Genomic DNA, 24,694 nt, shown 5'->3' with positions numbered 1-24,694 from the left:
ACCTCGAAGTAGATGGAATGATGAAATTCAGAAGTAATGTATGGAAATGGAAATTACTAACTGGGAGGAACTAGCAAAAGACAGAACTGAGTGGAAGCATTTTGTGAAATCGACATGCTCCATATAATGTCCTTTGATTGACTGATTTATGATTGATTATTAGTATTACTATTATTATTATCATAGATTTACAAGCAAAACACATTAAGTGAAAAGTATTACTTCTGAGAAAAGGACATTTGATAGTTCTTGGCAAAACTGAATCTCAAAATATTATTTTTAGCATGTTGTTTCTCTTTGTATATTTCATTTTCCAATTTGTAAGTTTAACACATACATTATGTACATTATATACGTCTTTTTTTACAGAAGTAATATGTTTGACTAAATGTGTTTTTGCTTGTAAACCTACACAATTTTTTTTTTTTTTTTTTTTTTTTTTTTTTGCATACTCACTTGTAGAAATTAACTTGTGTTTTCGCCTGAGGAACAAAACTCCATTTCCACAAAAAATGACTTAACCTCCTTTACCCGAACACCATCGAATTAATATTTAGATCATTAAATTTTCTATGGCCTGTTCAATAAAGGTTGATCACAATTAGTTTATGATTTTAATCCATTTTTATGATTTTTTTGTCTTCCATTCATTGCAATACAATTTTCTGAAGTTCTCTATGTGCCACATAAACTTATTAGGTTTTGTTGAGTGTGACAATTTTGCAATTTTGTACAGAGTTTGTACTCTTGTCACACCACAGGCATTACATAAATTGTGGTAAATGTTCAGTTCAGTTAGAAAATTTTGAATATCATTGTCATAGCGAGTAAAATTAACGCCTTTTAATACCAATGTTGCTTTTAGACTACCTCACTAATTCTATGGTGTTGGTATAGGAATAAAAAAAATTTCTAATTCATTGTGTGAAAAATAGTAAATGTCGTACATTATTCAAAGAAAGAGTGTGTACAAAAATCAGATAATGAAGGAAAAAAATGCTGTTGAAGAGTAATAGATATCATACACTACAATTTTATTGAAATTATTCTTACATGAACAAGTGTACCAGAGTTCCTCCATACATACAGTTTAGGTCATTCAAATATATTGTTGATGCGAACAAAACTTTTTAAAATCTATAAATCTATCATTAGCAGCACATGTTTAAAGTTCGTTGTCAGCAACTGCACTGTTATATCATTATAGGTTTTGTACGTAAGTAACAATGCAATACTGTTGTTCTATTGTATCATCAGAAGAATCATGCTAATAGAAAATAGTTGTCTGTCTTCATTGAATTTTATAAATAATTTTATAATTTCTAATAAGTAAAATTTAACTTTCTTTGTTAAAGCAATTCCAGTCGCTGCGTTAGGCCCCACTCCACAGCAGTCACAATCACAAGTGCTTCAGTCACAGCACCAACAACCTTTAACAGGCATTCAGGTGAAACAATCCGATGGAGTACAAAGATTCTCTGTACCAGCTGGATTTGCCCAGTTGGTGCAAACTTCAACTGGACGTCATATTTTGCTTACACCATCAACACAAGTTATCCAGCCACTGTCACAAAGTCCAGGCACAACAACAGGTAATTATTACTGTGCACTTCAGTGGCGTAAAATTACCGAAATACCATTGGCAATAGTGCAAGATCTCGTTGAGTCCTGAGAACTTTCTCAGACTTAACGAGGTTTTGCACTTTTGCCAACCATATATTATTTTTAATGTATAAGCTTTCAGAGAACTTCCACCCATCTCTTGCTTCATTACCCTATTCCTTTATAAGTATGTTATTGTTGAAACACCATAAAGAGTTAATGTCTTCTTTCACTTGCCCATCAGTAAGTATTTCCACAGTACAAATGTAATGACTGTATCTCTGTAAATCTATCAGTTTTCGAAAAACATTTCACTGAGGCCCAGTTGTACGAACACAGAATAAGTCCTGTTAAAATTAATTCCATGGTTACGCGAGAAATGTGTTGTACGAACTCAGAATAGTGCGTTATTCAGAGGTTATCTCCCGAATAAGCTATTCCATGCTTTCAGTCGCTGTTAAATCGTTGTCTAGGGAATAAAATATAAAATGGCAGCAGCATTAGATGTAATAATTCTGATAGTGATGATGAATTAATATATAATTGATTTTTAAGTATGCGGAAACAAAATAAAATAACGCATAGACCTGACCTATTGAATGAATATGTGATGGAGAATTTGTGACAAGATTCAGATTAAAAGAGGACACAGTTTTAAGCATGCTGGAATTAATCATTGATGATTTGGAACACAACAGGCAGGTAAATATAGTACAGATTATCATCATTCAATAGAAGTTGAAATTTTTAAATCATTAAAATTAATTTCAAACTAATTTATAAGGCAATATTATATATCAGTATTTTTTCAGTTAATTTAATTTTGAGAGGAAAAGTGAGATTATGTCTACTATTTTCTTTACAGAAATCGTGCACTGTTTCCCATCACTCAACTGCTATTTATTCTCAGATTTTATGCTTGTGGAGCCTTTCCTATTTGCTTTGACGACTTCTGTGGTGTAGACAAAAGCACAGCTGCCAGGATAAGAACATAAGTGAAGCCATTGCCCGTCTAGCTCCAACATTCATAAAGTTGCGGATCTCGGGTTGAAATAAATATAGAATAGCTGCATTTCCCAGAGTGATAGATGCAATAGGTTGTACCCATGTGATAATTAAATCACCCTGTGGTGAACATGCTGAAGAGAACAGAGGAAGAGATGGAAGATTTTCTATGAACATTCAAACCGTGTGTAATGCTGAACTTAAAATAATGGACATAGTTTCCAGGTGGCCAAGGACAGTTTATGACCAGACAATATTCAATAATTCTGGATTGAAGGTTAGGTTCGAATAGGGACAAATGGGGAATGCTTTGTTACTTGGTGACTTGGGATATGCACTGACAAACTACCTCCTCACACCGTTTTTACAGTCAAGATCACCAGCTGAAAGTCTTTACGAGTCATATCAGAACTAGGAATATTATTGAATGCTCCTATGTTGTATGGAATAAACGATTTCCTGTATTTGCCAACACTCTACTCCTGAAAGTTGATAGAGTAGAATCTATCATTGTGGCTTGTGCCGTACTTCACAATATAGCTATTGACATAAAAGATGAGGAACCCCCAGTAGAACCTGATATACACCAAGCAGTAGATGGGGCTATTGCTGCTAAATGTCAAGAGGATGTACAAGAAATCATTCAAATCAATGCTACCAGGCAAACCTTTGTAAACTATTTTAACTCATTACTGTAACAATATTTAAATGATACATGCACTGTATATACTTTCAAACAGATTTCAAAATGAAATGATGTACTAGCACTAGCCTAAATTATGCAAGAATTTTACAACAAAAATGAATTAATTATTAGAGAAAATATTTGTCAATTAAATTTGCATTATCATATTTGCCTAACCATTAATAATATTGTTTTGTATAACCATTATTACGACATTATTATAAGCAAAATAATGTTATCAATTGTCTTGTATGCCCAAATTTACAGTAGAGTAATGAATGTATGTACTACATAATATTGGTTACAGTTCAGTTTAACATGGTTTAACCAAAGTATTTATTAAGTAAGTAAGAATCTATGTGTTTATGTTAGTTAAATCCTTGGTTAATCATATTCTTTTCACTTTACATACTGTTTCCATTTTAATTTGACAGGAAGATCTTTACATGAAAATAAGTAGGCCTATTTCTATGACAATAAAATATGTTAATTTTTTTTTATATTTTAAATTATTACTCTATTAATATTAAAATTGTACATAAAGGATACGTGTACTGTATACATTTCCAAATGGATTTTAAAGTTGAACAATGTACTGGCACTAGACTAAATTATGCAAGAATTTCACAACATAAATGCATTAATTATTAGAGAAAATATGTACCAATTAAATATGCATTATCATACTTGCTTGACCAATAATAATACTGTTTTGTATAACCATTGTTAAAACATTATTATAAGCAAAGTAATGTAATCACTTGTCTTGTATGCTCAAATTTACAGTTGGGTAATGAATGTATGTAGGGTGAACTCACCAGTAGTTGACCAGTTAAGGAATGTTCGTTTCTTAAATCTCAATTTTATGTAGAGAAAGTCACAAGGAAAAGATTTCTACTGTAAAATAATAATGAAATGTTGACAAAAGGTATGGTGCTATTCATTACACATTTAAAGCAATGTAACATGATAAAATTTATTTTTAAACTAATAGTTTACAAAAATACCAGTTGTTGACCACAATGAGTCAGTAAATGACCAGTTTCCGATGAGTAGTTTACCACTACACAAAAAATTAGATATGACTGTTTTAACACAAAAGACACACACATATTCTATGACATAACAATTCCCTTACATTCTAACCAAGATTGTAACTAGTAAAACTGAAAATGTGAATCCTATAAGTTTGCTTTTCCTATAGTTTTCCTTTGTTCAGGAAGAACACACTGTACTGTATCCTCAAATATAGTTTCAGGACCTCCTTGTTCACATTTCCAACCACTTGTTGAGCAAATACTACATCAGAATCTTCTTCTTCTTTCTTTACCACTTTTCTCACAAAGAAAACGACAAGTTTTCCTCGGTATATGTTTCACAATGACCCAAAATCAGTCTTTCACATGGTTCTCATCACCACTGCTTTGGTTGTTGCCATCTTCCTTCAGAAATATCTGAAGAGGTTGGAATGTAGTATTCCATATTTTCTTGCAGTTTGTGGAATTTTTTTTAAGTACTTTTTCCCACCCCCAATTTTTTTACATAGTTATAAGTAGTAGTTGCAAACGTTTAAAACATAAATTATATATGGTCTACATAATTATTTAATAAAATCAGGCCGAGCATATTTGCAAGTAATGGACAACTACTGAATATTACTTTATTTTACACTAGTCCAGACCAACTACTGGTGCTTGATAAAAATTCAGGCCTAGTAAATGACCACGCTTATTGTAGGAATTTTAAAAACTGAAAATGTGTATATGTATAGTTCCTGTAGCTTACGTAGAAGGCAAAATATGCATTCATTCAATATAATATTATATTTCAGAGATGTATTCAGATTTCTGTACACCTGCTACAACACTTCCTAATAGCAAGCACCAACTGAAGCCATACTGCAAACACAGGCTTTGTTTCCTAAATTTCCTGCTTTCTGTAATAGTATAATTTCCTGTTCCACTGTTGTCAAATGAAATAAAGAGATGTTAAAGATTATATATAACTAAAGAAATACTTTGCAGTATTGCCAGAATTCTTATTTTTAATTAAAACATTCCCATGTGATCAACTACTGGGCCTTGGTCAACTATTGGTGAGTTCACCCTACTGGAGTCCTGCAATGTTTGACATGAGAGAAGCAACCAAGACATTAAAAACGTAGTCTTATTTCAAATGAAAAACTAATTGCAAGATTTGTGCTAAAATTCTCAAGCGATTAATGCATAAGTGGAGGACAGCGAATATTTTTATAACAAGTTGGAACAAACACGACAGGCCTCCTTCTACAGAGCAAACATCAGCGAATAGCAAACTTCACCATACTCAACAAACTTAAACTGGAAAATAGTGTCTGTAATACATGATGCTATTATGTACTACAAAATATTGGTTACAGTTCAGTTTAGAATGCTTTAACCAATGTATTTAAGTAAGTGTTTATTTTAGTTAAATCTTGGTTAATTATATTAATTTCACTTGACATCCTGTTTTCATTTAAAATGTGACAGGAAGATCTTTACATGAAAATAAGTAGACCTATTTGTTTGACAATAAATGTTAATTTCTTTATATTTCAAATTGAAACATGAAAAGTAAATAAGAAATACATTTCTTGAAACATTCTTAATTTTTTCAAAGTTTCCTCTTTAATTTCAATGCTTAATTTTAGTTCTTTCTTTTCTCAGGTCATGGAGTTTTTCTTTCCGCCTTTGTTCCTCTTTCTCCTTCCTCTTTACATATTGAATCCTTAACTCCACTTGCTTTTTTTCAGTTCCTGTAATTCTTTCCCATATTTTTTCTTCTTCTTCTTGCTTTTCCCTCTGCTACTTAAGAGATTCCCTAGCTAATTCTGTTTTCATCATGACCCATGGTTCCAATTTTCTTCCATTTGAAGTCAGACTAGAAGCCTCATTTTTAATTGAAGGTTTAGGCCTAAAAACTTAATGTCACGTTCTCGTGCATGATTAGGAGTCTCAGGTATGTTTGTGGAAGGAGATTTTTCATGTGATGATAGAAGAGATGTGTTTTGCATGTCATTGTCACTACATTTGCACATTTCTTTGTTTGTAAAGTGGGATGTAAGGGAGATCTCAGCATTTATGGAGTATATTTACTCCACAGTTCCTACTCCTGTACTGCATGTTTCAACTTCAGGACCATTGTTATCATGAACATTTGCAACATTAATAGCAGTCACTGCTTTTGAGGCAGATTCTGATGCCACTTCTATTGGCTCATCTACACTAATTTCTTTCAAGATGAAACCACTATTTAATTCACCTGCCATGAAAGTAGCATCAGAATCATATATGCTGTCATGTCCTTCTGTAGAGAATTTGATCATTTCAAGTATTTTTCAACTAACTTATTTGTTTTAACTGTATCAGCAGGACCTCCGCCCGTCTGGAGTCTGTACTGCCACTTTTTTGCTGCATATTTCCTTGTCTCTTTCTTTATTGAATCGTACTTCTGTCAAGCTGTTCTGCATTTCTGTAGATAGTTGTCTGAGCATTAAATAACCTAACAATAGACTGCAATGCTCTTACCTTTTGAGGTTATATGGCATCAGTCTTTTTGTTTTCTAGCATGTTCCGATAATCATTCACCATTTCAACTAGCTTAAGTGTATCTTCTGTATTATAGTTTTGATTTCTAATTCGTTTTGATTTACTCATTTCTTTATAATAAACTCCATAAACAAAATACCATCTGAAGTATTGCCAACTATGGAATAGGTAACCTTGGAATAAACGAACGTCATACAATGCAGTTGTCCATTTATTCTATAGTTAGGCTATTCCACGAATAACTATTCCAAGCTTTAATCTGTGATCGTACAATTGGGCTTGAGTAACAGGATTGAAATACTCCAACCTTCCTCATTCTATGAGGAAAGGAAAATTGTATCTCATCTTTTTCATTCATAATACACTTCGTACATATTAAAATTATATTCTCTTTTTGAACAGATCTGATAATTGTGAAATTGTCGTTTTTGCTTTCAAGAAAATGAGAGTCTATTTGACTATAGGATATTGGTAGTGAGTTTATGGAAATTTATGTTGGCTAAATTAGAGAATGGATGTTGTCATAAGATTGAAGTCATCAGTTACTGTGATAGTTTTTCGTGTTTGTTGGGAAGTATTGAGCATTTTATAATGATGGCTGGTGTATTAGTTTATTTAGATGGCTGTTGATTCTGGTAGTTAGGTTGGTATGTATATAATTTTTATTGTCGGTTGGTATTAATGTAGTTGATCTGTGCCATGCTCACAGAGATGGGATTTAAACAGCACTGGCATTTAAAAATGACGCCTTTTAAAGTACTTTCAAGAACTGCAGGACATTAAAACTGTGCAGACATACAAAGGGGCATGTAGGAACTGTTTTATGCAAAAATCCGAAAAAGTTTGTTGTTGTCCATTAAGATGACACTTTCTGTCCTTTAACCCTCCAGTAGTCACGCAGCATACAATAGTAATCCAGTCATATTTAGTATTGTGTCATCATGAAACCACCAATCGTGCAGGAACTAGTGTACCTTTGTACAAAATTCCACTGCAGACTTTCAGTATGTTGGTAACACTTTTATTTTGTATTATTTTAAATGGATTACAATTGTATACCACGCAACTACTGATATGAGTTTCTTTATCAGGTAAAACTCAAATATTTTGTATTACTGTGTTATCTCAGATTCGTAATGACCCATGATATGCCCATCACTATGGGGTAACGAAATTGGGTTCAAATCCTAGTTGGAACAAATTACCTGGTTGAGGTTTTTTCCGCGGTTTTCCCTCAACCAATTGAAACAATACGTGACTTTCGGCATTGGACCTCGAACTCATTTGGCATCATAATTACATTCTCCTCTTTCATCATATCATCATCATCATCATCATCATCATCATCATCTTATCATAATTTCCGTTTATTTCCCATATTTCAGGCTTGCTTCAGTGTACAGTCAGCTGCAGGCTGCCACTAAACTTGGACTCCATTGTATGTGGTTATTAGTTGCTGGTGGTAGTGCTATGTACCATGTGCTCTCCCCTGGGCTCATGATAGCTTGGGGACTGGGGTTTTAGGACCATGGTGATGCCTAAACAGTAAGATAATGGGATTCTATAGGCTGTAGAGGAGTTTGGTGGCAGTACATAGGGAAATTTGTAGCACGGGGAGTCTTACGGCATGTACACCATTGTACACCATTCCGGGTAGTACAATGGATCCATTGTGCTAACCATCAAGCTAGGCGCAATCCCAAACCCATATCAGCTCACTATACTAAGGTTTGCTGCATACAGGTTTTGAAGAGGCAACTCCACTGTTTCCTAGGCCAGTCCCCTCCGTGCATCGCCAACTGTTATTCGGGGAATTCTGGGAAATGATGTTGATGTTGAAAGGAGGGATGTTGACCGAATGATCTATGTACCTATTATGGGAAATCGGAAGAATCCCGAGAATAACCACAGCTGCGACCTTGTCCGTGACAAGTTTCAATGAAAAATTCAGGTGTAACTGGGACTGACGGGCAGAAGGTCTGACCACTCGTCCACCATAGGGAAAGCTATATACCATGCCATATAGCAGACTTTGATTTCTTTTGTATAGTTTGCACTTTGACAAAGTTCGTAACAGGTCTGAATAGAAAGAGATGGCCAAATTGGCAGCAGTAAATGATATATGTGGAATATTTGTACAAAATTTACATCGAGCATACACACCCAGTGAATATCTAAATATTGACGAGCAGTTGCTCGCATTTTTAGGATGATGTTCATTTAGAATATATATATCAGCCAAACCAGCGATTAAGATTTTTGCAATAGTTGATAGGCTATCTATGATCTTGAAATTTACATGGGCACAACCCCAAGAGCCATTTCAGTAGAAAAACAGTGTCCACAATGAACAGGAATACATTACAGAAGTAGTTGTAACAATAGGCCTACATAAGATGTTTAAATTAGATAAAAATAGCACTACATGAAGTCTTATATTTTTTGTAATGCCTTATGACTCTCAGATATAATAATAAATACACATAATGGTGTACTGAAAATTTATTTCGTGCTTGCTATTCATATTTTAGTGATTGATTAGTATGGATTACTATTGTAATCCACGCGACTACTGACATACAAAAATATCACGTGGCTACTGAAAGGCTGAGTATCTTAACCAATATTGATAAAAATTAAAGAGTCTTTTTATCTGTAGAAAAAATGCATCAATTTTTGTCTGCATTGTCAGCATCTCTGATGTAGGCCATTATCTCTCAATGCAGTTGTACAGATTTGTGTTTTCCAACCTTTCTGACATCACAGAACCTTATGTTTATTGTCTGAAAATTGCTCTTCGATCTGAAAGAAAAACTACTTGTTTGGGCTATATAAAAGTTTTTGAAACGGCGAAATTTTTTTTTCTTTTTTTTCTTTTTTTTTTTTTTTCTTTCTGCAATTTGTACGAAATAGTAAAAATTACTCCAAAAATGTTTAATATTGTTTAATGATTATTTTTGTCTAAAAAGTAACATTCATATCAACAAGCCCCTAACTCAGTGGTTAGAATATCTCCAGTGCATGAGAAAGGAAAACATTTTCTTCATGTTTTGAAATTTTAAGATGTTTTTATTTATTTATTTCTTTATTTCTGTTAAAGATTGAACTACAATCTGTTGATCTTACTAAGAAAATGTGCCATGCAAACTGTCATGCAATTATTTTAAAAATTGTGAAAGATGCGATTTAAGCAGTTTTGAAATATTCAATTTTGAGAGAATTAGTGGTAAAATTACATATTGCTGGCTGGTATTATGTTTGCATGGCAGGACATTTTAATTCATAACTTCGTCAATTTTATAGATATCTTAAAATTTCTTTCACAGATGTAAAGCTAAAAGCTCATATTAAGTTATTAGAGGAATAATAAACAATATATATTTTTTTTTTTTTTTTTTTTTTTTTTACCCACAATGGTGTATGTTTGAGAAAATGAGCTTGCTTATTGCTGCATAGTTGTTTAATTCTTTGTCTGATTTTAGATAATTATGAAATTCGTACTCAACAGACAATCAGATTTTTTATCTTTTCACTTTATGATTGTCAAATAGGAAAAGGAGGAGGTAGAAAATTGAAGTAATATATTGCCTGTTCCCCCCCCCCCCCCCCCGAAATTGAAGAATATTCTTCTTTTCTTAAAATCTAGAACTGATGAATTTCATTAACAATGTGTGATCACATTGCTGTGCTGTCATTTCTTCATCTTCTTGCAGATTCAGTTTTTCAATGTTCTGTAACATTTCCGAAAAAGGGTTTTTAACTGACTTATGTCATATAGTGTTGGTGTTAAAGTAGGGAACTGTTTGCAGAGTTGTACTTTCAGTGCTTGTAAGTGATCTTTTTTGTGTTTTACGATTTCTGGACTGATTTCACCAACTTCAGTCCCCAGAAGATGAAACATTTGGAGTTTATATTTAGAAAATTTTTTCTATACACCAAGTTTACTTTTCAATTCAAGACCTTTGTCAGTGCATGTTACAGTATGTTTATTATATCCTTGCGCATTTGAGTTTATCTTGTTTCGGTGATGGCAAATATTAGCTAGATATGCCAATTTATGGAGTCATATATCTGCAGTGCTTGGGAAAAGTGACATAAGTCAGTTTCCACAAACCTTTTTTGATAATTTATTGACAACTTACACTGGTTTATGTCGATTTGATTTTTTTCTGTACGAATTATTGTAATGGGAGAAATACTTATGTATTTTTTTCTAAGCGAGCAGATGTTCCGTAAGTTGTCAATAAATTATCAAAAAAAGATTTGTGGAAACTGACTTATGTCACTTTTCCTGAGCACTGCAGATATCATCTTTACAGCAGGAACCTGTGCTTAGCCATTTTGTTTCAAAATAGGTACTAATGCAATTTTATTCCTTACTTCATTCAAACGCTCAAAACTTTTCCTCTTGAAAGCCACCTATAATCAGTGTGCTTTAAAGAGGTTCACATGATCCTTCTCCATGCATTCGCATATTTTAGGAAACAACTGTGATGACAGTGAGTGTTCCTTGATAAAATTCACCATTGCCACATCGTCACTAAGAACATTATCTAAAGTTCTTTAGTAGTATTTGGAACAAGGACATTGCAATAAACAAAGCAATGGGTAGTAATCACATTAGATTTTTTTTCTTTTACCAGCGAAACAAGACCCTCTATTGAACCAATCATAGCAAGGGCTTCATCTGTGCAAATTCTAATACAAAGGTTCCATGATAATTCTTTCATTTCATGATCAGACATGTTAACCTTTCCTTGTTTCTAGAAGCTTCAGCAGCACAAAAAATCTCAATTATTTCTCCTTTTTAAAATCTAACATGACTTTTATATGTTATATCTGATTATTCATCTACGTGGAGACAAAATTATTATTTTCCATATTTTCAGATACATCTTCAATATCTTGTGACACATCTTAAATGTGCCAATTGTTAATGTTGTTTCTACCTCTGATATTGCTTCTTTCACTAACATAGTAATCATACTAATCATCAGCATCATCATCATCATTATAATTATTATGAATAACATTTAAGGATTTAGGCCAAAATGGTATATTCTGCCTCCAGAAGAGTTGAAAGTCTAATTGGTTCCTGCATCATTTCTTCTGTCTTCCGACTTGTCTCTTTGATACTGGTTAAATAGCCTTGTTCTGAGGGGTATTCTATCATTAGATATCCTCATTACGTAACATACCAGTTCTTCGTGTATTTCTCAGTAACTGAGATTATGCACTCTATATTTAATTGTTGATGGATTTCTTAATTTCTTTCGTGATCTAGTAAACTAAACCCTGAAGTTTGTCTAAGGAATTTCATCTGCACAGCTTCAATCCTCCTTTGTTAGGATTGGTTAAAGTCCACTTCTGAGCCATATAACAATGTCGGAACATCCTGTGTTCATTATTATTTTACAAGAAGACCTTATAAGACTTTGGACATTAACGTGGTTTTCATTTTTTTTGGACAGCTATCTGTGCTACTAAATAGATTACCTCGTGTGACTTCTCACTAACCATTACTTTCATGTTCTGTTGGATAATCTGCTGTTTTACGGAATACATGACTGACTAGTTGTGAAGTGTTGTTTTAATATCGACGGAACCATTGCTGTTTTAGCCAGCTTTTTTCCACAGACAGAAGACTGAAGCAGAGGACAACAAGAATCCCCAGACCAAGTGAAGCACATCGATAAATAACTATCATGCTAAAGTCGAACCTTTTTCAAGTCATAGGCCCCTGCTTCGGAAGTACTTGACACTTTTGGATTATTATCACTAACCTTGTTTTGTATCTCCGCAGATTCACGTTCTCCTTCACTGGTGCGACCTCTTTTTAGGAAGTTCAATATTCCAAAATTCTCTCAAGCATACACCAAGCCACAAAAGCCAGCAAATGCGACAGTAAAGTTAAGAAGCTACTCTGAATGTGATTTTTAATCTCCTGCCAAACAACAGTGGACAGGATATCACTTGCAGGCCAGCCTCAAACATTAATTTCTGACTGACCATTAAAGTGCTTCTAACAATATACAGTTTATGTAAAACCACCTGATACTGTTTATGCACAAGAGGATAGAAGGAGTTAGGAGGGGAGAGATGCTAGTGCTCCTTCCCACATGGTTTATTGCAAGATTCGAAGTTATTTGAAGAATACTTCCAAAACAAACTCGTCCAGTCTTCTTCACATCTACCTGAGCAGTATCAGATCGTTTTACTAGCTCTGTACATAGAAAAATTTTCAGATACAAATTTATTGTTGTAAATACTTACTGACCCATTTATGGCCCTAATATAATTTTTATGTTGTATCAAGTGTATGAGTATTTATATTTATTAAAAAACTGATCGTAGTACTGTTTTACATAGTTTATTTTTTATATTTATATCTTGCTGTACCCCTAAGAAGTGTTTGTGGTACCCAAGGATTCCCTATAATCTCGGTTGGGAATTGGTGGTGTATATGATAAAGATCACCCATGAATTGAGCAGTAAAGTAATTGAGGTATAGACTGGAGGACATCACTATGGCTATGCAAAGTTGCATTATCATTGTCATCTATCACTGTCACAATGTTAACTATTTGGTGTTTGATGGTGATTTTCGTTTCTGTGAATGCATCTTCCAGAATTTCTTTCGGCAGTTCTAATTAACAATAAGAATTCTATCAAAATTTTTACTCTTGTCGATAGATACTTAGTTCTTTTGAAATTTGATTGGAAGAGAGAAAACCACTTGGCTTAGACCAGTATCTTCTTCAAAATCCTAGTATCTCAGAAGCATTTGGTTACTGTTTTTTTTTTCATTTTTAGTGATCCAGCTTTAAAATATTTGCATATGATATTTTATTCTGTTGTAAGGGCTCTACAAGATGCAGGGTGTTCTTCGTGACATAACAGGCAATTTGGAGAGTTAATAATATCGTATTCGATGTAGAGTTTCGCAAGACAATCATGTCCCATTATCAGTCTGTAATTGGCAACTGCAGATCTCCTTGGACGTTCTGGTATGAGTTTTCTATTATTGAGTAAGATGGCCCATTTTTTTGTTGTTTTGTGCTTGTAAATATCAGTTAAAATGAAACTGTATTTGCCTTTTATAATAGATTTGAATATACAGGGTGATTCACGAGGAAAGGTAAAAAATTTAGGATGTGAATTCTGAAGTCATTCTGAGTCAAAAAGTTCATATGAATATAGGTCTGTTTTCGAACGGTTATGGAGATATGGCTCTGATTTCACAAAAACTTCTGTGATTTCATTGCACTAATTCGCATTTAGAGACAGATAACAGACAAATTTAAAGTTTATTCACGTATGCATACATACCTAATATTCTAGACGTCGGGATCGATGTTTTCGCACATTTTCAAAGGTGCCTCCTTCTGCTTCATTGCACTGTTGTGCTCAGGCGTGAATCGCGCTCATCGCTCAGGAGAATTGCACGTAACTATTCTTTATGCCATATCCAAATTACAGTCGATTAGCGCCTCTCTCATTTCCCCCTTCCTTTGCCGTACCAAGTCTTTCATCCAACCCCATAGACAGTAAATACTCTTCAATATGGTACCCTTCTGTTCGGAAAGCATCGTTCATATTCAGCGATGGCACGCAAGGAACTATCATTGCGCAAACCATAAACATACACAATATCGGCGTATTCTGTAGTCGAAAATTTATAAGGCATCTTGAAAAACACAACTTAACACTTCCGATAACTGTTCTTGTATAACTACTGTACTGTAGGTAGCTGACTGGACTGCTGTGAACTGATGATAGTGTAGACTATTTGTGTTATCTGCAGGTTCTGTGTCATTACATCAGACAAGGGCAGGCAGTTGGACATTTATAATGCCCCACCACCCAGTTTCTTTCTCTTATCTACATCGCTCACAATGCAGATTCCAATGTTACGTCATTCATTGCGACCTTGACCTTGTCTCATGTCTCGCCTCACGTCAGCAGCATATGATAACGTCTGATTCACATTGGGGCGAGACGTTTTACCAAAAAATTGCATCTAGCTCTGCCATCGTTCGAAAACGGACCTATGTTCATATGAACTTTTTCACTCAAAATATCCTAAGATATCTTATCCTAAATTTTTTACCTTTCCTCCTGAATTACCCTGTATATTTGAGAGTGGCCTTAGGCGATGTATTAGAACCTTTTCTTGTATAAGGTGAGCGGTATCGTTCCTTGGAATGCTGCAATGAGAAGGAAACCATTGGAAAACAATTTTTTGTTTTGTTTCTGGAACAGAACGGCGAACTTATTTATATCCTGCATTAGCTGAATTTGCATGTTTCGCTATGCCCTGAATGGCTCCTCTGGAATCCGAAAGAATAATTGCTTTGTGGAGTGTTTCAGTTCCAGAAAGAAGGTTTTGCAGAGCATTCTATATTGCTAAGATTTTGGTATCAAGTGTTAGTGATTTTCTACCCTGCCAAACAGTACAACGAGAACAAAGAAAATGTGCCAGGCCCTGCATCTCTTTCAATATCTGTGAGCAATCCATCTGTAGAAATTTGTAGCCACTTTTCTCTGAGGCACAGGTTCGACTCTTCCTTGTTTTTCTGAGGTTTTCCCCAACTATAAGGTCAATGTCAGGTAATAACTGGCGAATTCTTTTTCTCCTCTCACTGTCACCAATTTCATTGACTCTAAATTTGCCTGTAGTTGATATTTCCTTACTTATGGCTTTTAAGGAACCCAGAGGTTCATTGCTGTCCTTACAAAAGCCTGCCATCAGTCCCTATTCTGAGCAAGATTAATCCAGTCTCTACCATCATATCCTACCTCCCTCAAATCCATTTCAATATTATCCTCTCATCTACGTCTCGGCTCCCAAAGGTCTTTTTCTCTCCGGCTACAGCATTGTTAAATAACTAAATTTCAAGTACAGTAGAACCTCTACTATCCGTGATAATGAAGGGAGTGGACCGAATGGTTAATTGAAAAAATTGGATAATCCATACCATTAAATATTTTCATAAATTAAGTGCATAATACGTACAATTTCGTAATTTTCACCATGGTGTTGTTTTTAACATGCTATATAGTGGGTCAGAACTTTAAGGGCCAAGGAAATTTCGAAATAAGCCTATAACGAATTTTCACTCGTTTTATAAGCATTCAAGAAATATATTATTTTATTTTATTTTATTAGCTTCCTCAAATTAGAGGCTGCCATTAGACAAAGCATACAAAACAATACAAGAACAAAATAGAAGATGAGAGCTAAAAGAGTAAGAAAAAAGGCAAACAAATACACAAACAAACAAAAGCAGTTTACAGAAGAAAATAAAAAATTCAAGTAAAGAATCAATGAAAGCTAAGAAGGAAAAAGAAAAATGATAATGGTGTGTCAATTTTTTTTCCATACACTGAATTAGAGTCCATATACGTGGTTCTGTAAAAGTTTGACTGACTGTGGAAGGAAAAAAAAAAAAATAGTGATGCGCAGTTACAATACTGATAATAAATTGTAATCAAAGCAATAAAATAAGTCTATAGAAACAAGAATTGAAGATTGACGCAAATTAACATAAATGAACAAAAGCCAATAATTTCCATACACTTCATTCAGCAGTGAAGAAATGTAAAATAAGATAATATGGAAATATAGTCTCGTATTCTGATAAATTACAACATGGAGAAAACAATTTAGACACAACTTCTTAGGAAACATATTATATTGTGCATTTGTTAAAGTGCAAAATACACATAAAAGCTCATTTCATATATCTTTGATTGTTGTCATGTGTTTGTACTGCTGTTTTGAATGAGAACATTTTCTATGCGATTCAAGTAATTACAAATAACTTCACTTGATACACTGCTAGGAGTGAAACTAATTAGTTTTTCACTTATAGGCAAAGACTTCTGCTTTGCCATTTGCATTATTAAACTTACTGCACACTCCACAGAATTCAAAGGATGACTAAATTTTAAGGAAAGGACAGAAATGTACTGACAGGGAGACTTTTGAGTGTTAAAATCCTTTCATACAAAGGAAAGTACTGGTAAAATACATCTTCCGACAGTGCTTCTGGGTTTTTTCAGATAGAGGGGTGAAATTCTTTTCTTGCACTCGTGGTGTAATGACCCTCAGTACAGTCACGGCAACATATTTCTTCACCAAGCTTTTAAGACTATATGTTTCGCAATTTATACAGAATTTTTTTACTCATTTCCGATCCAAAAAATGATGTACAAGCGAGATTTGGTAGGATTTTATATGAAATGTGCAGGGACCATATAAAAGAATGTAATAAATTGGACAGCATTATAAGCAGGAGCATATTAATGAGGTTTTATTGTACATATTTATGCCAGAGGTGCAAAATTGCATAACACATCATTTAAAATCAAACAATAATTGGTGCTTTACTGATGAACAACTTGAGAAATGCAGTTAGGTAAAAATAGCCAAAAATGCTCATACATGCCTTTGCTTTAAGAGTGAAGATAAAAGCATGATGACGAATTTTTCTCCAAAAGAGTGCTCCACGATTTAAAATGTTTGATACTGCTGCAGTATGTCATTATATATTCCATCCCATATCTTGAGCTTGATTTGTTTACTTCTAGTTTCTGTTTTATCAGATGCTATTTGTATACGAGTTCCATGGGTTTGATTAAAGTACTGGTATACAGTTTTATCCAGGATTTCTATTTTACCTTGCTAAGTTTTCCCTCTACTAAATGTACATAGGCCAAATAGAAATGATCGGGATGATATTCAAATATAAACTACTGAGCCATTTATACCCGAACCCACACTTTCTGAAGTCGAAATTGCTATAGAAAAGCTGAAAAATTATTAGTCTCAAGTTATTGATCAAATTCCAGCAGAATTAATACAGGAGGGTGGAAACGCTTTATCTAGTGAAATTTATAAGCTTGTGCTAGCTATTTGGGAAAAGGAAATTATAGCATAACACTGGAAGGAGTCCATAATTGTACCTATCTTTAAGAATAGGGGGAAAAACTGACTGTAGTAACTTTCGAAAAATATCACTTTTATTGACATTGTACAAAATTTTGTCCAATATTTGAGAAGATTAACTCCATATGTAGACGAAATTATTGGGGATCATCAGTGTGATTTCAGGCATAATAGATCAACTATTGAGTTTTTTGTATTTGACAAATATTGGAGAAAAATTGGAAGTATAAGGGCAGAGTACATAAGTTACTCATAGATTTAAAAAAAGGCATATGACTCGGTTAAAAGAGAAATATTTTATAATATTCTTATTGAACATGGTATTCCCAAGAAACTAGTTCGATTAATTAAAATGTGTCTCAGTGAACATACAGCAGAGTCCATATAGACAGTTTCTGTCTGATACTTTTCCAATTCATGCAGGCTAAAGCAAGGAGATGCACTATCACTTTCGCTTTTTAATTTTGCTCTAGACTATGCTATTAGAAAAGTTCAGGAAAACAGACAGTGTTTGCAATTGAATGGGTTATATCAGCTGCTTGTTTATGTGGATGACGTGAATATGTTAAGAGAAAATCTTACAAACTGTTATGGACAGCAAAGGAATTTTACTTGAAGCAAGTAATGAGATAGGTTTGGAATCAAATCCCGAAAATACAAAGTATATGATTATATCTCGTAACCAGAACCAATAGTAACTAATATAAATGATACTCGAGAGTAAGCTAAACACAAAATATATATAGGGAAATACCTGTTATTATTCAGTTGAGAAGATTTTGTCATCCAGTCTGCTTTCAGAAAAACTGAAAGTTAGAATTCCTACAACAGTTATATTGCCAGTTTTTCTGTATGGTTGTGAAAATTGGACTCTCACTTTGAGAGAGGAACAGAGGTTAAGGGTTTTCGAGAATAAGGTGTTTAGGAAAATATATGGGGCTAAGAGAAATGAAGATATGGGAGAATGAAGAAAGTTACACAACACAGAACTGCACACATTGTATTCTTCACCTAACATAATTAAGAATATTAAATTCAGATGTTTAAGATGGGCAGAACATGTAGCATGTATGGGTGGATCCAGAAATGCATAAAGTGTTTGTTGGAAGACGTGAGGGAAAAAAGACCTTTGGGGTGGCTAAGACGTAGATGGGAGGATAATATTGAAATGGATTTGATGCTAGGAACTGGATTAATGTTGCTAAGGATAGGGACCGATGGCTGACTTACATTGAGAGTGGCAAAGAACCTCTCACTTCTTTAAAAAGTAATTTGTAAGCAAGCAAGTTAATTTTGCCTAATATAGTCGTTTCCCTAAGTATGATATTTTCTTGTCTTCTTTAAAACTGTCGTCATTCAATATTCTTTGAAATCTTTTCCTTAGAGCAGCGGTTCCCAAAGTGTGCTCCGCAAAGCCCTTAGGGCTCTGCGAATGATTCTCAGGGGCTCCATCCACGGAAGTTATGAAGATGACAAAAAATTGCTGCTTCCATCTAGTCTCTAGCGGGAAAAGGGAAATACTTTCTGAGAAAGTAGTTTGCGTTTTTCTTGCTACATGGAAGCATTAATATCTACTCGTCACTGGAACTATCTCGATCTTTCTTGCTTGCCAAGTACTCAAGGATTCTCGAAATTTATTTAATTTTTTATATACTGGGCAGGCAGCGTTTGTTATTCGTGGTACGTGGAATCTACAATCTATTGACTGTTACGTTACCTCAAAAAAAAAATATATATATATATATATATACTGTATATCTGCATGTTGATAGCAGATGTGTTAGCTAAACTTTCGTTGAACCGGAACTGTGGCTTAAGACGGGCTCCCTAAGACCTAAGAGTCATTAGCCATCAACCAGTGCTCAGTCAAAGGGAGATAACAGCTATAACCTTACTTTCAAAGAAGATAGTGCGAATTCCTGGGAATTGAGTTCGGAATATGTTCAACATGATCCTGTCTCAGTGTCTACGATGCCTAGTGTAGAGGTATTGAAAGTAACAAACGAAAATATTGTGATTTATATTTGGACATGAGATTCACTGAGTTTGCTGATGAATGTCCACAGTGTGTGATATGTAACAAAGCTTTTCCCAATAGTTCTATGTTCCCTGCCAAACTTAGATGGCATTTCTCAATTCAAAAATTCACAAATAAAACTGCAGACTACTTCGAAAGAAAAAGTGACGAACTCCATGCAGTTAAGACAAAATTTCACCTCGTGTAAAAACAAACAACGAGAAAGTACTGAAACGTCGTACTTGGTTAGTCATGACCAGGCTCTTGCTGGTAAACCTCACCCTTGCTGAAACTCTTATGAAACCACTATTAGTGAAGGTAGTGAAGTGCATGGTGGACGAGAAAACTGCAAAAACTGCCCTTATCAAATAACGCTGTGCATAATCGAATCCAGAATATATGAAAAGACGTAAAAAATATCATTATTTCCTGTATCAGTTAAACGAAATTTTCGTTACAACTTGATAAATCCGCGGTCTTTGCTGGATTAGCTATGTTAATGATATTTGTGTGATATGAATTTTCACGTTTTTTCATGAAATATTTTGTTCTGTAGCCATTGCCATCCTCTACAAGCGATACTGAATTTTTTCCTTCTTCATTGAAAACTCGATACCGTAGGGCAATTGCAATGACGTGTGTACAGATGGCACAAAGGCCATGGTAGGTCCTGTTGCTGGTGCTATTGCAAGGATCAAGAAAGTTTTAAAAACTGCACAAGTAGTCACTGTGTGCTACACCAACACGCCCTCGCAACAAAAAAATGCCAGCGTTATTAAAGCAGGTACTAGACAACGCCGTCAAAATTATCGACTTTGTTAAGGCACGACCTTCGCAGTGTAGGCTACTTAAAATCCTGTATGAAGATGTGGGTGGTATACACAAGTCATTGTTAGTAAATATTACACACAGAAGTGCAATGGTTGTCGCGCGGAACTTCGAACGGAATTTTCTTCACTTTTGAATTACCAGAACAGTTTGCTAGCAGATTATTTGAATGATCAGGAATGATTGTACAAATTATGTTACTTGGCAGACATTTTTCAAAAATGAATTCAGCACATACAAGGTAAACAGAAGACTATATTCGATGCTGATGACGAAATTGTCGCACTGAAGAAAAAGATAGCGTTCTACATAGAAAGCGTCGACAATAAGGATCTTACATTTCTCATTGACTTCAAACTTTATAAAAGAAAATAACATAACAATGAATGTCTCATTCATAGCAATAATGAAAGAACACCTTGACAATTTGCTTCAAAATATAAATTCATACTTTCCAAGGGACACTCGGGAATCGATTCTAAAGAAATATGAGTGGATTGTAGATCCATTTCCAGTGATGTCAAAACCAGCAGCCGTCACTGTTTCAGATATGAGGTCCTTATAGACATGGTTTCGAACAGCCACTGTCAGGCATAATTTAAAAGCAAACTATTTCCCAAATTTTGGGCTAAGTTAGGGGAGGATCTTTTGATATTAAGTTCAAAAGCTAATTTTCTCCCACTGCCTTTTGGTACTGTGTACCTCAGTGAAACGACCTTTTCGAGGCACACGGCTACAAAAAAACAAAATATCGAACGTGTTTGGACACAGAAGACGATATACATCTTCAACTGACTTCTATGACACCGGACATTGACAAACTCTGTCGCAAGAAACAGGCACATTCTTCACATTAACTTCGGGTGTACATGTAACATTGTAACATTTTTTAAATATCTTAACTACTTGTTAATATCATTTTGTAGATTTATATAAATTATATATTATATCCAGTACTTTTTACTATTGTTTCCTTTATTAACATATCAGGGCCGCTGAGAAGGGGGGGGGGCAAAGGGGCCCGTGAGCAATAAGGGCCCGTCAGATTAAGTGAGTCTGATTACTTTTTAATATCATGAATAATTATTCGTAGATACATACCAGTACTATAAAATTTTGTAAGAACATTTGTTACATAAATTTGACATATTAACTCAACAATCGTAGAATTAATACAAATTACCACTTCATATGTAAATATTTGACTTTTATATAATAGAATATCAGTTTCCCGCATTAACGTTCATGGACACGACAATTGAGGGCCCCGACATTTGCCTGAACTATCTTCCCGTCACTTGTACTGGACACGTTCAATTATTTATTGGTTTGTCCTTTTTAACTACCATGCTGACCCACCGCACTATGCTAGTGGACTCTCTGAAAACAAAGTCGTAGGATATGTTTCCTTTTCAGTACATTATATGTTTCGTCTCAAAACTTTCGTCTTTTCGTTGTCATTTGTCTAGTAAATTCTATTTATTAGTGTTACCGGTTATAGTTTAACTGCACAATGGACAAGTACAGGCATAAGTCGGGAGCTGAGAAGCACAAGGAGAGACAGAAAAAATTGGAAGATTTTAATAAGGGAACTAGACTGCGTGAAAAATATTATGGAGACATTAACAATGAGATCAGTGATGAGCCGATAAATTTAAAATCAATTCATGCCTCTAATTTAGGGCAAACCCCCTGAAACCTATGAATCTCCTAAATAGTCTGAGGGAATTAAAACTGTACAGTTTATTTCCAACTATTTGCATAGCCATTAGAATATTGTATACAATTCCAGTGACAGTTGCTGATGCTGAAAGATCCTTCAGCAAAATGAAGGAAATAAAAAATGTATTCAGATAAACAATGTGTCAAGAACGACTGAGTAACCTTGGCTCCTAAGTCTGGAGAGCGATCTTGCTTGGTCTTTAAATTTTGATGATATAATTGATGATTTTGCATCAGTAAAGTCAAGGACGACACGACCACAGCAAAGGAATAAGGTTTTGAGATTTGGCACTTGGAACGTAACTAGTCTTTATAGAACAGGAGGGGTAACATTAGTAGCAAAAGAATTAGCTCGATATAGAATAGACTTCGTGGGAGTACAAGAGGTTACGTTAGATGGGAATGGCATATCACAAATAGGAGATTACTTGTTGTATTATGGGGAAGGAAACAATAATCACCAATTAGGAACAGGATTTTTTGTTCATAAAAGAATAAAATCAGCAGTAAAAAAGGTCGTATTTATCAGTGACGGGTTATCATATTTAGTACTTAAGGGTAGATGGTGCGACATCATAATTATAAATGCTCACGCCCCTACAGAAGAGAAAGATGACCATATAAAGGATAGCTTCTATGAGGAATTGGAACATACTTTTGATCAGTTACCTAGATATCAAATGAAAATTTTGTTGGGGGATTTCAATGCTAAAGTAGGACGGGAGGATATTTTTAGACCAACTATTGGAAAAGAGAGCCTACACATAACTAGTAGTGACAATGGACTTAGATTAGTCAACTTTGCCACATCGAAAAATTTAATTGTCAAAAGTACAACATTCCCCCATAAGGATATACATAAATATACTTGGACTTCTCCAGATGGATTGACACACAACCAAATAGATCACATTTTGATAGATAAATGGAGACATACTAGTATAGTAGACATTCGAACTTTCAGGGGTGCAGACTGTAATTCTGACCATTATTTGGTGATTGGAGAATTAAGAGAAAGACTATCAGTAGCCAAGCGAGTAGAGCAACAGGTTAATATTACTAAATTCAATATTTTGAAATTAAAGGACTAGGAAACTAAGCAAAATTATCAGGTCGAAATTTCGAATAGGTTTGCCACTTTAGAAATTTCCGACGAAGTTGAGAAAGAATTAGATCTTAATAGCATGTGGGAAAATATCAGAGATAGTATCAAAATTTCAGCTGAGCAGAGCATAGGTTATTATGAAACTAAGAAAAAGAAATCGTGGTTTGATGAAGATTGTTGCATCGTAGCAGAAAGAAGAAAACAGGCAAAATTGAAATTCTTACAGGATCCAGTTGAGGAGAAGAGACATAATTATTTCAATGAAAGACGGCAAGCAAGTCGTACACTTAGGAATAATAAGAGAGGTTACTTGAAGGAAAAACTAAATGAGGTAGAAACAAATAGTAAGAATAAAAACATTCGAGATTTATATAAGGGTATAAAGGAATTTAAGAACGGATATCAGCCAAGGGTAAACGTGATCAAGGATGAGAATGGTGACTTGCTTGCAGACACTCCATCAATCCTAAACAGATGGAAAAACTATTTTGCGCAACTACTAAATGTACATAGGCCAAATAGAAATGATCGGGACGAAATTGAAATACAAACTGCTGAACCATTTATACCCGTACCCACGCTTTCAGAAGTCGAAATTGCGATAGAAAATCTGAAAAAGTACAAGTCTCCAGGTATCGATCAAATTCCAGCAGAATTAATACAAGATGGTGGAAGTGTATTACATAGCGAAATTTATGAACTTGTACTTGCTGTTTGGGAAAAGGAAATTGTACCAGAACAATGGAAGGAGTCCATAATTGTACCTATTTTTAAGAAGGGGGACAAGGCTAACTGTAGTAACTTTCGAGGAATATCACTTTTGTTGATGGCGTACAAAATTTTGTCCAATATTCTTTTGAGAAGATTAACTCCGTACGTAGATGAAATTATTGGGGATCATCAGTGCGGTTTTTGGCGTAATAGATCGACTATTGATCAGATTTTTTGTATTCGACAGATAATGGAGAAAAAATGGGAGTATAAGGGTACAATACATCAGTTATTCATAGATTTCAAAAAGGTGTATGACTCGGTTAAGAGGGAAGTATTATATGATATTCTTATTGAATTTGGTATTCCCAAGAAACTAGTTCGATTAATTAAAATGTGTCTCAGTGAAACATACAGCAGAGTCCGTATAGGTCAGTTTCTATCTGATGCTTTTCCAATTCACTGTGGGCTAAAGCAGGGAGATGCACTATCACTTTAC

General features: G+C 34.4%; 1 protein-coding gene across 5 annotated transcripts in view; it reads left to right on the top strand.

Moving 5' to 3' along the window:
- Positions 1-24,694, top strand: part of dom (domino helicase) — a 689,640-nt gene that overhangs the window by 380,328 nt on the left and 284,618 nt on the right. For all 5 annotated transcript variants that reach the window (XM_069845730.1, XM_069845733.1, XM_069845731.1 and 2 more), the window contains one exon: positions 1,356-1,592. In XM_069845730.1, coding sequence (XP_069701831.1) covers positions 1,356-1,592 — 237 coding nt within the window. The remainder of the gene's footprint in view (positions 1-1,355; positions 1,593-24,694) is intronic.

The sequence above is a fragment of the Periplaneta americana genome, chromosome 14, assembly GCF_040183065.1.
Source record: "Periplaneta americana isolate PAMFEO1 chromosome 14, P.americana_PAMFEO1_priV1, whole genome shotgun sequence".
Taxonomy (NCBI): Eukaryota; Metazoa; Arthropoda; class Insecta; order Blattodea; family Blattidae; genus Periplaneta; species Periplaneta americana.
This window is presented reverse-complemented; position numbering and strand designations above follow the sequence as displayed.